This window comes from Nicotiana sylvestris, chromosome 2 (assembly GCF_000393655.2).
Source record: "Nicotiana sylvestris chromosome 2, ASM39365v2, whole genome shotgun sequence".
Lineage (NCBI taxonomy): Eukaryota > Viridiplantae > Streptophyta > Magnoliopsida > Solanales > Solanaceae > Nicotiana > Nicotiana sylvestris.
In genome coordinates, this window is record NC_091058.1 from 63,754,740 (window position 1) to 63,772,271 (window position 17,532).

Consider the following 17,532-nt stretch of genomic DNA (forward strand, 5'->3'; position numbering starts at 1 on the left):
AGAGGAATTCCCCCACCCCAAACTTAAAGAAGTGCAGTGTCGCCAATGCACAAATAAAGAAAAATATAACGAGGGTGGCCAATAAAATTGCCTGAAAGGCAAAGGTCGAAACAATAGCTGCTCACGGGGTACTTAGACTTCCCCATGCATGGTCCTTTATACGGGTACTCCACACTTAGTTCCAACCAACTGGCTCACTTTTGCACTCTTCCAATAGTTTTTCTTCCTATGCTTATAATCCTACAAAATAAAAACAGACACTACAAAAATAATACAATAAAAATAAAAGAAAGTAGTAAAGCTGGGTTGCCTCCCAACAAGCGCCTAATTTAAAGTCGCGGCACGACTTGAACCACTTTTTGCCTCTTCCTTGAATTTATGAATTGTACCTATAACAGGGCATCCAGTCTGTGGCTACGATCCTTTGGTGGGGATACAAAGATAACCAGACCAAGCAATAAAATTTTCACTCTACACTTCTCGGCTTTTAGATGAGGAATGTAATTTTTGCTTTTTGTCTACACTACTCTACTACTAATTATCTATAGGAATTCTTTCACCCCAAACTTAGAGGAGTACAGTGTCCCCAATGTACAAATAAATCAAAATATAATGAGGGTGGCCAAAAAAACTCCCTGAAAGACCAAAGGCCAAAGCAATAGCGGCTCACGGGATACTCAGACTTCCCCCATGCATTGTCCTTTATGCGAGCACCTCACACTTAGTTCCAACCAACTGGTTCACTTTTTCATTCTTCCAATAGCTTTGTTTCCTATGCTTATAATCCTACAAAATAAAAGCAAGCACTACAAAAATAATACAATAAAAATAAAAAAAGCAGTAGAGCTGGGTTACCTCCCAACAAGCGCCTAATTTAAAGTCGTGGCACGTCTTGAATCACTTTTTGCCTCTTCCTTGAATTTATGAATTGTACTTATAACAGGGCATCCAATCTGTAGCTATGCTCCTTTGGTGGGGATACAAAGATAACCAGACCATGCAATAAAATTTTCACTCTACACTTCTCGGCTTTTAAATGAGGAATGTAATTTTTGCTTTTTGTCTACACTACTCTACTACTAATTATCTATAGGAATTCTTCCACCCCAAACTTAAAGGAGCACAGTGTCCCCAATATACAAATAAATCAAAATATAACGAGGGTGGCCAAAAAACTCCCTGAAAGACCAAAGGCCAAAGCAATAGTGGCTCACGGGGTACTCAGACTTCCCCCCATGCATGGTCCTTTGTGCGAGCACCCCACACTTAGTTCCAACCAACTGGCTTACTTTTGCACTCTTCCAATAGCTTTGCTTCTTATGTTTATAATCCTACAAAATAAAAACAAACACTACAAAAATAATACAATAAAAATAAAAGAAAGAAGTAAAGCTGGGTTGCCTCCCAACAAACGCTTAATTTAAAGTCGCAGCATGACTTGAACCACTTTTTGCCTCTTCCTTGAACTTATGATTTGTACCCATAACAGGGCATCCAGTCTGTGGCTATGCTCTTTTGGTGGGGATACAAAGATAACCAGGCCAAGCAATAACATTTCACTCTACACTTCTCGGCTTTTAGATGAGGAATGTAATTTTTGCTTTTTGGCACAACAAAATTCAAGAATATAGGCACTTTCATCCTCACTCTTTAACTCCCCCATAGACTCAGATGACTCGATTGATATCTTACTATCTAAACATAATGTGGAAAAATAATTCGAATGAGGTCTAATGCGCCCTAAATCATAAATTTTACTACTATTTACATTCCCATTTATATACACACTCAATTCTCCAAAAGTAATGTTATCTACTCCCTCACATGACTCTAGAGCATTCTTCTCAACATTGGCATCCTCAAGAAAAATATGGTCTAATGATTGGTATTCTCGTTTTAGCTCCTCAGTTTGGTCTAGAAGATTTTTTTCAGCTTCACACAACTCATCATTAAATTTGTAGGCATTACACATATCAACCTTTGCACTCAAATATGCATTTAAGTTATGAACAGCCAAGCCAAAATTATCAATTTTATGTGCGATCTCATCTCTCTCCTTAGACCAATCACTCACCAACATCGTTAGAAGACAACGTCGTTTCATATATTCCTTTAATCGAGAATATCCGTCCCAATACTAGCCCTTACTCCCATATTCAAATTCAGATCTCCAAGAAGTTAGGCCATGACAAGACCAAAAATACGAGCTATAAAATTCTTCCGTCAACCAAGCGTCTTCATCAATAGTCTTACCTCCGTATATTTTATCCCCAGATATCATGCTGAGAGAACTAGAAACACACTAAGAGAAAAATAGTAAATATTTATAAAAATAAAAATATATACAAAAAATTGGATAAATTTAAAAGTCTAATCTAGAAAAATAGCTAATATCTACGTCCCCGGCAACAGAGCTAAAAATTTGTTGCGGCCAAATGCATACGCACGTATACTCGGTCGTCAAGTAATAAAGTGATTAAAAGTCAGATATCGAACCCACGAGAACTTGTGATTAACTATTAACTAAATTAGATTATCTTAACTATCTAAACAAGAATTAAAACTAGAAGTATTTGATTCTACACTAATTAAAATAAATAAAAACAAATAATGAACTTTGAACAGAGGAAGAACATATTTTTATGTCATCAATATTATGAAAACGATCTAGGGTTATGGGGTATCTAACATTCCTATTGTATTCTTCAATTGAATTGACTAACTAATTTATATAGTTTATTGGTTAACAGGGTTAATATTACTCATAAGAATCTCTCGAGTTCTTACTCGCCTATTCAAGCTAACCTAACGCATATATGTCTATGGAGTTAGAATCAACAAGAACGCATTTATAATTCCCGTAAATCAATCAAGCAAGGTAATTAGGTATATATCTATCCCAACCGTGAATCCGTTCCCCGATGCCCAGGTTCAAGAACTTGCTCAACTCAATCCTATATGCAATCTAGAGTTTCCACTTTCGAGTTTGACTCTAGAGTCGTAGATAGTATTTAATTGTTGATCAAGCAATCAAATAATTAAGCGCAGGATTGAATAAATAAACTAATACGACAAACTAAGAGATCAAAATCAATATCTAAATAACAATAGTCATGAAAGAACCACAATCCTAGAATGGAAAGTTTAGCTCCACATAGACATTGTAGCCAAACAACAAATCATACAAAGAAATATAAAAATTACTAAGTTTGGTGGAAGAACGATAGAATCTGATGAATTTCGGCCTCCACGACGGCTATGTGCTTGTGTTTTCCTCTAAAAACGGTCCCCCTCCCCCCTTAAAATAGGTTTAGGTTGGCTTTTATATGAGTTGGGTGCGTCTTGGGATCGAAATAACCGAGTCCTAGTCGAAATAGGACATGTTACATTTTGAGCGTCCAGGACAGTGTGGGGCGCTGGCCCTGGCGCTCAACTTTTCAGCATTCTGTTTTGAGCGCCACAGGTAACGCCCCATGCTGCCTGTGGCCCTCAAATGTGCACCTTTGCCTTTTCTTTTCATTTTCGCTCCAATTCGTGCGCTTTTGTCCCAAATCACATCCGAATGATTCCTACACATTGAAATATCACAAATTAGCACAAATCATTATATTATACATCCGTAATCTATTAGACATGAGCAGTGAGGTAATATACTTACGTTACGTTGGAATATGTAAATATGAAAGGAACCTCGCATTCCCTTTTTCGTTATTAAAAACATTATGGCACGTAATATTTAACAAGAGAAATTCTGATTGGTAATTTTGTTCTCTAGGCTTATAGTGATCACAGTCACGTCTTCTACATATATATGTGAAAGGTTGAATAGTAAACGTATAAGTTTATAAGTATGAGGTTTTGCTTCATTGGCTTATCAAAAGATTGCAAACTTCAAATACGTATCGTATGAGAGTCAAGTACTTGAGATGGATAAATAATTATGTGGTTGAAGTTTATTCATTTACTGAAGTTATTAATTTTAGGAATAACTTTTTTACTATCACCTTTTCTTTATTATTCAAAAGAATAGGGGTAGCATATGTTCTTGTGTACTTTGATAATTGGCCAAGTCAACCTTTGAGAAGCCAATCACCATACACAATTGTGGTATGAATAAAGAGAGTATCCTACTATTTATATATATGTTCAGCAAAAAGTCAATTTGAAATCCATTCTAAGATTAAGAATAGTTTATTAATTAGATTACAACCTGTAACTTTTTCTCGAACTTTTGCTCGATTTTTTTTGTTTTTTTGTGCAGATTAGAATCCATTGATAACTGATAATTGGAAAATCTTAGTAGCTCGGTCAATAGATTAACTAAACTTTTACCTTGTTGGCGAGGATTCGATTCTTCCTCTATGGTCCCCTCACCATTTTCCTTTTCCCTGCCCTAAATTCAAAAAAAAAAAACAAAAAAAAAAAAACATAGTCGATAAAAAGGCATTTCAGAAAAAGGTTTGAAAGTGGAAGATAAATACTAAGCAATGGAAAGGATTTGATACTTAATGCCGTGTGAGAATACTATTATTCATCTTTAATCTTTATTAATTATTAATTCCCACGCAATCTCTAACTAGCAAGGAGCGGTTCTAGTTTTATGCATTCAACTTTCGGCAACTTATAGTCTATCCTTAATTAGTTTTTCTTTTCTCGGGTTTTATCATTCAGTATTCAAAATTAATTGATTCGACCATTAATCCATATATAGTCACACTGAATAAGTCCATTAATTAGGATAATTAAAGCACTCCTTCCAAAAAGTTTTTCCTTCTCAAATCCGAGACGACCTTTAGTTAAGATTGAAGGAATCCAAACTATCTCTCCCCAATATTTTTAGTACGCATATTCTTATTAGCTAAATGCCCCAACCGTATGTCTTACTTCTGATTTGATTCCCTCTCCTTTCGGCGAGCGCAGCTGTAAATTGTAATTGTGGTAGTCAAAAAATAATTAATGTGATGTCCTATCCCTATATATAGCTGCTTATTATAAGCCAAATTATAGCGCACTCAAATCTCTACATTCCTTGTAATTTCGTGAGTTCGACTTATCAAATGGCTTCAAAACCTCACTATGAAGGCAATCACACATTCTATAAAAATGAAAAGGTGCACAAAATTTCATGCATTTCTTCAATTACTTACTTCTTGCATCATACTACTGCTCGAGTTAATTCATGTTTTTTTATTTATTTAATTAAGAGCTTTTGTAAATTGTGAAAATCCGAAGCAGAAAGGAAAGAAGTCATCATTTAAAAAAAAATAAAAATCCCATCCCCTCTGCCTCTCAGTCTCTCTTTCACTGGGAATTTATGAAAATATTGACAACTGTTATTTTCGTTACTTACAGTTACAGGGGTATATAATTTATCCCAAAGCTCTTAATATTGTTTGGGGAAACGATAAGCGCTTTTGGAAAATACCCAAATACGAGTAAGAATTTTGCACTTTATAGCCGTTTTCGTTTCTGCCAAAATATTATTTTGTAGTATCAGCTAATAACAAAATCATTCATTATATTTGAACAGAAAGGAGGATGCAGAGCTTATTCAAGTAAATTGGCTAGAGGTAACTGGTTGGATTGACAATGTATTAGAGAAGAAAACATACGACGTCGGTTTTACGGTGTCATTGATGCCTGATGCGTTTGGTTGGAGAGATTCACCAGTCTATATTATGGCTAAATGGGGAGACAACACTCAATGGAGAAAAGTGAATTTGACAACTGAGAATGACATTAATGGCAAAAAGATGATACCAAAAACTCTTACTATAACATAAGGAAATGGAGATGCTGATAAGCTGTATTTTGGTTTGTATGAAGTTTGGAGCAAAAGGTGGAAAGGAGGTTTGAAAATTCATTGCGTAAACTTGACTGAGAGAAGCTAAGCCGATGAAGTGAGGGAGCCAGGATGCGGGTTCGGTAGAACGCACTAGCTTTTGTTCAAATCATGCCTTTATTTTAAGAAATTCATTGAATATTTGTATAAAATATTAATTTAGAACTCAATAACTTAAAAAAATAACAATTCCGAACCCATAAGATTCAAATCCTGACTCCACCTCTGGGGCGGAGGGGAATATAATCTCAAGTTAAAAGTCTCGTTCTTCTTACTTCATGTATTTTTAGAGTGTGTTTTCTTGCATATATTTGTAATATTGCTTGCATGAATGAAACTATATGATTCACAATCATATATCCTTTTATATTTACAATTTTATTGGCGTGTGACATACACTTAATTAAAAAAGTGATCAAATATAAAAGCGATCAAATATAAAAGCGATGTGTATTAGATATATCTAGAAAATATTTCCTGTGTTCGAGAAGTGCGAAAAAGGAATTTTGACCTCAAACTCGGAAGGCAAACTATGTATTCTCCCGTAACTTAATGATAACTTAGAGTTGAAGAATATTTAACTCTCCAAATAGTAGATAAATATATTTTGTATTTTGTTTTCATGGACGTTATATTATTAGGGGTCGTTTGGTAAGAGATATAAGAAGGTATAGTGTTTGTATAAAAATTTAATACCATCTTAATATTTTAGGATTAAAATTAACATCGGGATAACTTATACTTTATAGAGGGTTGGGATAATTAGCACCGACATAACTTATACATTCTTCTTACAAATTATGCAATTGTCATATTTAATACAACATATCAAACAATGGATAAAAAAACAATCCAAGCATAACTAATCCCAACATAACTTATCCCAGCATAACTTATACCAGTATAACTTATCCCAGCATAAGTCGTATTCAAACCAAACGACCCCTTAGTGTTCTCTAAATCGAGACATCATCCAAACCGGTGCTTGGTCCATTTATTCGTTAACCAATCATCATACTGTTTGCAACAAATTTATGCAGACAAAATTAAAACTGCAATCACAAACAACTATAAAGAAAAAATAATTTTATTGATAAATATTGTAGGCTACAACTCCGTTTATCCCTTGATTTTTCGCTCAAGACATATTTGACATATCTTTGATCTCTATATTCTAAGAATTTTATGGAATTTAGGAGATCTCATATTTGATCTCTTTGTGCATATTCCGAGAGTTTATGTAATTGCTGAGATGTCTCTTCAAAAGAATATGTATTCCTTTATATAGGCGTGCATTAGGGTTTAGGGTAAAGCAACCTCCAAGAAATCCTGATAAACTCTTAGGATTTCAAGAGTCATGTAGTATCTTGAATTTAGAATTTAGCTTGATCCGTTAAAATTTGGATGTATACGCATACTTTATGGAGTAATATTTATGCCTTAAAATTCGTTGACCAATCACCATACTTTGTAAAAGGAACTTCGCATTCTCTTTTTCATTATCAAAAAGCATTACTTTGAATACAATATTAAATAAGAGGAATTTTGACTCTTTGGTAATTTAATTAGATGCTCTATCGTGTCGAGTTTTTTAATCCGATCCTTCTAGATCTACTCAATTTTAGGTTAGATTATCTGAGCCTTTATACTACTAATAATAAATAAACAGAACATAAAATGAAATTGTATAACTGAATAAATTTGACTCTTTAAATAGTAGACATGTAGATAAATTTTTTCTTTTGTTTTTCTCCTACTATCTTTATTTGAATTTTGGTATTTTCTTCCCGAACGGTAGAACTAAGAAGTCTATTAAAAAATCGAATTAATAACTTTTACCTCAAATTTCAAGTGAATGAGATCCGCGAGTGGCTTTAATTGGAGATGAAGTTGTACGTGTTTACGAATCGAACGAGATTCAAGCTCATGGAACGAGATTCTTGGCTTATGTAAAATTTATCTAACACCATTCTTTCACATTGTAATTGTTTGACCAAGAGATGTTAAACCCTTTGACTAAACCAATCTCATGGTTAAAAGAAGGATGAATCTTAGCTAGGAATAATAAAATCTAGATCAAGTGATAAAAGAAATAAGCAAGATGAATGATGGTAGCTAATATGTTGGAATCAATATAGTGCCGGCGCAGGAAGGAAATAAGTATGAGATGATTATGGAATCTTTGGATCTTATCAATATCGTATAATGATATATGCTTGGGTTGCGTAATCGATGAACAAGGCTACTCTTATATTTACTCTCAGATGAATCTTTTACAAAGTGTTCTTTTGTCTTTTTTTTGAATCCCTCCCTTTTCTTTACTAACTCTTCCTATGAGGGACAATCCCTCATAAAACCCTAAAAAGTACAATCATAAAGAATATTCGAAAAGCATCTTGTTAATGTCTCCTACTAAGTTTACACTGCCGTTGACATCTTATTTCGACTGACCGCTCTTGGTCGTCATCCTTCACCACGACGACCATCAGACGTTCCGTCGTGATAACCTCGTTCCTCATCCTATTCGGTGACTGTCGCAATTGCCAAATTTGGACTCATACAGTTAGTCCCTCCGCTTGTTGAGGTCGTGGCCATGTACATCCTCGATAAGCGAACATCGTCTATACCCGTGGAGGAAGTTGGCCATTTGAATTAGACCGATTTGACCAGTAAAGAAAGAGCGGTGCGTTCCACGGTATCCTGGATGGTACAGCTTATCGGGAAGTGACGTTACTCCCACGTGCGCCATCATTGTGCATCTTCCCGAGACAAAGATGGATTTCTTGTCGCTTTGGTTTTGGTGCCATGGGCAACTTTCTGCTTCGATTCTAGCGCCACCCAACCGTATAAATAGGTGAATGTTTTGTTTTTTCAACAACTTTTAGCTATTTCTTCTCTTGTGTATGTATTGTCTTCTTCGGTCATTTCTCCTTGGGTCTTCAGCTTTGCTTTCGTGATTTCTCCTCTCATCTTTTTTGTTCATCATTCTTTGCTTTAAGTCTTAACCACATACCTTCTACCATCAAGATGCCCAGAACACATCGGTCACACGAAGAGATTTCTGATGCCACCCCGTTATCCATGGCACCTCCTTCTGGTGGTGAGGATATGGCGGCGGAGGAGGGGGACAGTTTTCCCACCGTGGAAGAGATACCTCCGAGAAACCCTAAGTCTCAGAATGATTTTCACAAAGAACCTGCCTCTTCCCCCGCTCCGGTGGTTTCTGAGACTGAGTAGGCTCATATAGATGGCCTTAGGTCTACGTACGACATTCCTCCCTATGTTGAGATGGTTCCGGCTGGGAGAGACCTCGTGGGGTCCATAGACCAGGATATTGTGCTTTTTATGTATATCCCTTTGTGATTGGCCACACCCTCCCTCTTCCTTTGTTAGCGAAGGAATTATGTCGGTTCTACGAGGTCTGCCCGACGTAACTATCTCCATATATGTATAAGATATTTCTAGTACTAGCGAGGTATGCGGAGTTGGTGGGGTGTGAAGTTGGCCTTCATCACCTTTTACATTTATTTTCCCCGAGTTTTCACAGCGGCACTATGATACACTTGAGGCATCATGGGTCCAGGGGACTTGTGGTCGGGATGGACGACCGGGCAAGCCGCAAATTTTGGCACAAATACTTCTTCATTAGAATCGAACACCTAGTGTCGGACCCTGCTGGATTCCCAGAGCGGTGGAACCATAACCGTAAGTGTTGGTACTCGTTGTTTACTTTCGTTATTTTCAATTTGGTACTTAATTATAACTTTCTTGTGTAGCTGTGAGGCGTACGCCTCGTCCCATTGTCGGTATCGAGGATTGGGTAGCCTGTGTACTACCTCACGTGGCGGGGACTCGAGATTGGCCTGCTTTCCTCAAACGCTTTGGGCCGAAGTTTCCATCCGATAAGTGTCCCCTTTATTTTGACCTTTGGCTGTTTGCTGTCGTTTATTGATGTGACATATTTGTGATGATAGGTTGTAGGGCTTCCAAGAAGAAGGCTCCAATCCCGTCCTTTCACCAGGCCTTCGCGTCGGCAGGGGTGCAGTTTGTCATGGCCGAGTCTATCCGAGGAGGCCGTGCACAATTCATACTGGCTAGAGACTCCTCTCGTGACGTCGTTGTGCGGGAAGAGATCTCCTCTTGACCCGTCTATCATCTCATGGATGAGCCTTTTAACGGGGATGAATCTCCGTCGAGTAAGAGGAGGAGGGTAGAGCTTGGGAAGGTTGTCGCCTCCGATACTAGAAAGAACGAAACTGATATTGCGGGGGAGGCGTCTTTGCCTAGGTCAGGCATAGGTGTTGTTCTTATGACGGATGCTATTTTGGCAAGGAGGTCTCCCCTGACCGAAGAAATATATCAAGTGGGATTTGTACGATCCGTCGAGGGTGGCGCATCGTCTACCGTCGGAGGAGGCGGAGTTGAGCATGTTGGGGATGTCAGTTCAGGTTAGGATGTCGACCCAGAAGATGTGCGAGCCTATTTGGAGCGGCATACTCACGTAGAGGTAAGGACGGAAGGCCCTGATCGACACATAGTCATCCCTGTGGACTATGATTTGTTGGCGAACTGCGAGCAGGCAGCATCAGCATTTCCCCTCTGTGCGTTGCTTCCGAGAGTGCGACACTTAAGGCAATGAGCGATGCAGAGCTATCATGGGGCGTCTCTGGCATGGCTCTGCAGGTAAATGATTCTCCTTTATTTTTACTTTTATATTGTTTTGTGTCCTTAACCCACTTTTTATTTTGAACTTACTTTGCATACTAGACCCTCATCATGGAGATCAAGCGTGAACATAAAGATAGGCGGAGGACGACCATATTTGGGAAGGTTTACTCTAAATATAAGGAGTACTGTACCAAACATCATTCGTTGGCTGATCTCTTCACTCAGGACAGTGATTTTCAGCTGTTCCGTGATGGGCTCAAGCAAAAAGAGAAATAGTTGGTGCAAAAAACCGAAGAGTTGAAGGAGCAGGACGAAGACCTGATGAGGGCCATTGCTTTATGCAGCGAACTTGAGGGGGCTCATAATGCCAAAGAAGATGAACTTAAGATGAGTAAGGAGGCTGTTGACCTTAGGGGTGAGATGAGCGCTAAGGCTGATGGATTGGCCCATGGTGAAAGGGATAGGACAACTGCCATCTCGGAGGTAGTGGCTTTGGAAAATGCCCTTCGTGTTTGTAGATCGAAGCGGGACAAGGAGGCGGAGGCGAAGGCACTCGAAACAGCGAGGTTTGAGGGACGTATCTGAGATCTGGATGTGGAGTTGTCCGTGTTAAATGATCAAGTTGTCGCTTTGAAAGCGGAGGATGTGTGACGGCAGTTGCAACTCTCTACCTCTCATGCTTTGACTGACCCTGTCATGCCACGAGATTTTTACGAGATATGGGTTCATGCTAAAGCTCAACTTGATGTGTATATATCTCTTCGTGCCGATGAGAAAGTATCTAAGGTAGAACTTCGAGAGGTGCATATTAAAGCACGTGCTGCTCATGAGGCGTATGGTTACGACCTCGGCACACCTGGCAGAGACAATGTCGATTATGATGATGTGCACAAGCTCACCTCCGATTCTTGGTACAATGAGAAGTATGCCACAGGGGGTGATGTGGCATAGGACTTGGTTGTATTTATTTTTGTTTTGTTATTTTTGTGGGGGCGTCCTTGAGCCCTTTGTAAAAAAAACTTTTGTAATATATTAGCTATAATTGAGTGGTTACTTTTTATTGTATATCTTTGAATTGTTTTCTTGTTGTGTTTTTCTTGTTGCGGGGGTGCCCTGGGCTAACCAGCGTCGCGTGATGTTTTAGCGTAGTCCTGACGATGTCATATGTCAAGTAATCTGCGTGTCGTCGACTATTGAATGATTTGAGCAAGGTCGAGCTCTTGCCTTTGGCTACGGCCTTTGTCGTGAGGGTGTTATTTCTAGTGAATGTCAAAATGTTGACACGTCGTGGTTCGATCAGTATCGAACTCTTTTCTATGGTGACGGCCTTAGCCGTAGGGGTATTATTTTGAGTTAATGTCGAAATGTAAACCCGTCGTGGTTCGAGTGGTATCAAACTTTATTTCTATGGTGACGGCCTAGCCGTAGGGGTGTTATTTCACGTTAATGTCGAAATGTTAACCCATCATGGTTCGAGCGGTATCGAACTCTTTTCTTTGGCGACAGCCTTAGCCGTAGGGGTGTTATTTCAAGTTAATGTCGAAATGTTAACCTGTCATGGTTCGAGCGGTATCAAACTCTTTTCTTTGGCAATGGCCTTAGCCGTAGGGGTGTTATTTCGAGTTGATGTCGAAATGTTAACCTGTCATGGTTCGAGTGGTATCGAACTCTTTTCTTTGGCAACATCCTTAGCCGTAGGGGTGTTATTTCGAGTTAATGTCAAAATGTTAACCCGTCATGGTTCGAGCGGTATCGAACTCTTTTCTTTGAACAGAGATCGATGGAGAGTGAAACGTTGAGTGAAATGCTGCTTTATTTCATTTATTGGAGTATTGTACATGTTAGTTTCATACATATTGGAGAAGTTTCCTTGTATCTAGTCCCTTCATCGTTCGGCTTGGAGACATCATCGACAGGCGGGGCGATGAATTATACTTTGAAATTTGAGACGTCCCCCTCGTCACCTCATTAACAACCTCCCCAGGAAAACCCAGTTGGGACAAAATCCAGGTGAGGGAAAAAGAGTACGACTCGGGTGGCGTCCTTTTTCAGAAGTGGAAGTATTTGAGGTGGGCGACATTTCAGTTGTTCTGTAGTAGTTTTCCCTCCATTGTTTCTAGTTGGAATGCCCCTTTGCTTGCCGTCGCTGTAATTTTATATGGCCCGTCCCAGTTGGTTCCCAATTTTCCTTCTTTTGGGTCTTTGGCCGCTTGTGTTTTGGCCTTGAGGTCATAGTCTCCGACTTTCAACGGACGTATTTTGGCTTTCTTGTTGTAGTACATTTCCGCTTGTTGTTTCTGGGATACCATTCTTACATGAGCCATATCTCTCTCCATTCCTCTACTTCGTCGAGGTCCTGTATTCTGCTTTCGTCATTGCTTGGTCCACTTTCATTGGAGTATCTTAGGCTAGGTTTTCCTACTTTAACGGGTATAACGGCATCAGTCCTGTAGACTAATGAATATGGCATTTTGCCTATGTTGGTCTTTGGCATGGTGCGGTAGGCCAATAATACTTCTAGTAGCAGTTCCGGCCATAGCCCTTTGGCATCCTCGAGTTTCTTCTTTAATATATTCAATATTGTTTTGTTGGAGGATTCTGCCTGACCATTGCTAGTTGGATGATATGGCGTGGAGAGTATTTGCTTGATGCTCCATTTGTCAAAGAACTCGATCGTCTTTTTTTCCGACGAACTGAGGTCCATTGTCGCAGCTGATTTCTTTGGGAATGCCGAAACGACATATGATATTTTTTCCATATAAAGGTGATGACTTCCTGTTCGAGTATTTGGGCGAACGCACCTGTCTCCACCCATTTGGAAAAGTAGTCAGTTAAAACTAAAAGAAAGCGTGTCTTACCTCGACCCGTCGGGAGGGGTCCGACGATATCCATTCCCCATTTGATGAACAGCCATGGCGAAGTGACGGAGTGCAGGAGTTCGCCCGCTTGGTGTATCATTGGTGCATACTTTTGGCATTGCTCACACTTCTTGACGTAATCCGCTGCTTCCTTTTTCATAGTGGGCCAGTAGTATCATGCCCGAATGAGTCATCTGACGAGGGCCCGGTTGCCTGTGTGGGTACCGTAGTGACCTTCGTGTACTTCTTCGAGAACTCGCCTTGTTTGATTTGGTCCCAGGCATTTAGCCAAAGGCCCACCGAACGTCCTTTTTTAAAGGTCATTGTTTATGAGGTTGTACCTGGCTGCCTGTATTCGAAGTTTTTTGGCTTCCTTTTTGTCTTGCGGAAGTGTTCCTTCCTGCAAATATGTTATGATACGGTTGTGCCAATCCCAAGTTATATTTATAGAATGTACCTCTACTTGGTCTATTGATGAGTGGAGGAGGGTGACCACGTTCTCCTTGGTGATATTTTTGGAAGCTGCTGCTAGCTTGGCGAGGCCATCTGCTTTGATGTTTTGCGCCCGCGGTATCTGATCGAGTCGGTATTCATCGAATTCTGGCAGCAGCTTATGGATTTCTGCGTGGTATTTCTATAGCCTTTGTTCCTTGATTTGGAAAGTCCCGGTAACTTGATTAACGACGAGTTGTAAGTCGCACCTGAAGATGATTCATCGCGCACCATATTTGAGGGCCAGTTTCAATCCTGCAATTACAACCTCATACTCAGCCTCATTGTTAGTCATTTCGGGGGAACTGGCGAATTACTTCGCCTGTAGGGACTTCCAGTACGAGTTCCAGTCTATATCCCGACGAATTAGATGCGCCATCGGTGTAGAGGACCTAGAGGTCGGATTGCCCAGGGGAGGTGCGAAGCCTTCTTGCTCGACCTCTGGCAATACTTTGGTATTGAAGTCGGCGAAGAAGTCATCGAGTACCTGCGATTTTATCGCTGTTCGCAGCTGATAGGTGATATCATGCTCACTTAATTCTATGGCCCATTTGGCCAATCTTCCCAATAGCTCGGGCTTATGTAAGTTGTTTCTAAGGGGAAAATTCGTCACCACCAATATGGGGTGACATTGAAAATATGGTCTAAGCTTTCGTGAAGCTACGACCAACGCCAGAGCTAGTTTCTCGAGGTGGGGGTACCTCGTTTCAGCGTCAATCAAGGTTTTGCTAATATAATAAATCAGGGATTGTGTACCTTTATTTTTGCGGACCAGAATTGCGCTCACTGCGACCTCTGAGATGGCTAAGTAGATCAGAAGGCATTCGCCTGGGTCCGCTTTAGCGAGTAGTGGCGATGAGAACAAGTACGCTTTTAGTTTTTCTCAGGATGCAATCTGAATTCCACTGAAGCCCGTTGTCCCGTCAATTTTTGCACCTGTTTTTTGCTGGTTAGTATTTTGGGTATTCCTTCGATGGCTTTGATCTGGTCTGGATTGACCTCGATGCCTCTCTTTGATACCAAGAAACTGAGGAATTTGCCCAAGGTTATGCCGAAGGCACATTTTTCGAGATTTAACTTCATTCCATACCGCCTTAATATGCTGAAGGCCTATGTAAGGTAGTCAATGTGGTCCTCTTTCCTTTTGGTTTGACTAACATATCGTCGATGTAAACCTCCATTGTCTTACCGAGTTGGTCTTTAAACATTTTGGTAACTAACCTTTCGTATGTTGCCCCCGCATTCTTTAATCCGAACGGCATGACTCTGTAGCAGTATGTTCCTTGGTGGGTGTTGATACCCAATTTTTCCCCGTGTATTTTTTATATGTAAAATGCCTTTCAAATAGAATGTATATGCATATATAAGTATACCCCAAGGCTACATTTTTTCTTATTTTTTTAAAATTTTTTGAATCAATTTACTTCCCTATTTTATCAAGAAAAACCCAATAATTATCCCCAAAATTATCATCTTGGTGATTCATTTATTGGATTCTCATATTTTTACCAAAATAGCTAAGATATTTTTTACACATTTTTTACAAATTTATTTGGTATTTTTAAGGATAAAATTGCATAATTGCAATATTAGCCTCTTTTATGATTTGATTGCATTTATACTCATAAAATTAAGTCCAGTATTTTTTTAATTGATAATTATATGTTATAAATAATTTTGGTACATTCAATTTATTTCCAGGATTTAATTTACTATTTTTATAAAAAATAAAAAGGGAAAAATGGCTATTTAAAATCTAGTCAGATTTCATTTCGATTGTAGCCTAAATTCTACCCCAATTAAACCCAATTGAACCCCAGCCCAATTCCTAAAATTAACCGACCCGCAACCCATTTGAATGACCCACCCAGCTCCCCTTTTAATCCAGGCCGTTGATCGAAATGATCAACGACCACATTTCGACCTTATCTTTTTTAATTCACCAACACCCCCCAACCCTAATCATTTATACCTACCAGCCGCCTCTGAAACCCTTTATTCTCTCAAACTCTCTCGAAGCTTCTCAAACCCTAGCCGCCTTCCACCGCTTCCGCCCTGAAAGCCACCGGAATCCATGGCTTCCAAGGCTATGGAAGCCCTATACCCACCTCCTCTTGCTCCTGCATGCCTGGTTTTTGAACGTTCAAGGCCTGACCGCGATGAAGTTTGGCCCAGGCTTCGTTCGATTCGAGTTCCACGACGAATTTTGACCACGACGAAGTTTGGCCCGGCGTACCATGGTTGTTCGAGCCTGATTTTGGCCTCTCCGACTTAGATCGGTGACTCTTCAAAGCCTTTCTCACTACTGGGGTTCCTCTGAAACCCTAACCCTTCGAGTGTTTTTTTGATTTCCTTAGATCTATTCCAGATCCATGTTTTCCTTAAGGTCTTAAATGATTTTCCTGACTTTTCTTTCAAAAAAAACTACTTTCAAAATCTTTCTTTCCCGATCTAGGGTTTTTTAAAAAATATTTAAATGTTTCTCTGACTTCCTTTTTCCTTTTTGTGTGTATTTTCCTCTACTGTGTCCTTGTATTTTCTTCTACAATATTCTTGTATGCTTCTTCTATTGTATTTTCCTATACTGTGTTCTCGTATGTTTTTTCTACTATATTTCTTCTCTGCTGTGTTCTGGTGTGTTTCTCCAACTGTATTTTTCATTACTATGTTCTTAAGTTCCACCTACTTTTTAGCATGCTTTTTCTACTGTTTTTATCAGTTTTTTCCATTATGTTTCGTATTAGCTTCTTCTACTCTATTTTCTTTGAATTCTTCTACTATGATATGCGTATAACTTGCTATCATTGTTTTCTCATGAGTTTCTGCTGCTGAAAGAAACATGTAAGAGGTTTCAGTTCTTCTCTGAGACCTCTGAGCCTGTTTCAATCACTTGCCTTCTCATCTTTGTACTTGATTAATGGTGGAAACCCTAGAATTTGGGGGTTCTTCCAAGTTTGGTTATGTGTTTTGCTTGAACTCGGGTTTCATTTCAAAATCCCTAACTCTTTCAGACCAACTTCGAGTCTCTGAACTGAGTTTGGACATCCTTGTTTTCATATGATTCTGACCTTTTGCTAAACTCTTCTACACTGGATTTTTCTACCGATTTTACAACGACACGACAATCTTCTTTCATGCTTAACATGTTCGTATGCTCCTTATATATGATGAACTTCCCTTTAAAGTGGCTTTCAAATTTGTGATTAGTTCATACTTCCCTCTGAATATGGTCTGATTGATTTCTTTCCATTGTTTGCAGATTTTCTCTGTGACTCGACCTAAGTTAAGACCCTTCTCAGCTTTTGCGACTTGGTTCATTCATGGGTCAGTTATTACAAGATCCCTGACCTTTGATTTACTGGATGTTAATTGATTTTTTACCTTATTTGTACAACCGTGTACTTCAAAACCTTGTCCTTAAATAACTTTTTATGTATTCGCCCCTAATTGCCTACTTTGCACAAAAGTGTTTGTTTAATTACTTTCCTTAAATAGTTTTACCCGTTTGAATCTGAATTTCTTAATTAAAGGAAGTCTTGTGTGATTGATTCTTGATTGATATTCAGTTCCTTAATTGTTTTCTTACCTTATTTCTGTCGGATTTTTACACTATAAAAGGCACGACCCTTTTGAAAAAAAAAGAAAAAAAAACAGATCCTTTTGAACTCACAC

At 39.0% G+C, this 17,532-nt stretch overlaps 2 protein-coding genes across 2 annotated transcripts; one reads left to right on the forward strand and one right to left on the reverse strand.

Moving 5' to 3' along the window:
- Positions 1-4,926: 4,926 nt before the first annotated feature.
- On the forward strand, positions 4,927-5,901 carry LOC104223872 (protein PHLOEM PROTEIN 2-LIKE A9-like). Its single transcript, XM_009775397.2, has 3 exons — positions 4,927-5,111; positions 5,353-5,435; positions 5,531-5,901. Exons 1-3 carry the CDS (start codon positions 5,058-5,060, stop codon positions 5,781-5,783), a joined length of 390 nt encoding a protein of 129 aa, XP_009773699.1. The 5' UTR covers positions 4,927-5,057; the 3' UTR covers positions 5,784-5,901.
- A 6,920-nt stretch (positions 5,902-12,821) lies between these two features.
- On the reverse strand, positions 12,822-13,214 carry LOC104223874 (uncharacterized). The gene has a single exon (XM_009775398.2). It carries the CDS (start codon positions 13,212-13,214, stop codon positions 12,822-12,824), a length of 393 nt encoding a protein of 130 aa, XP_009773700.2.
- Between the last annotated feature and the right edge of the window lie 4,318 nt (positions 13,215-17,532).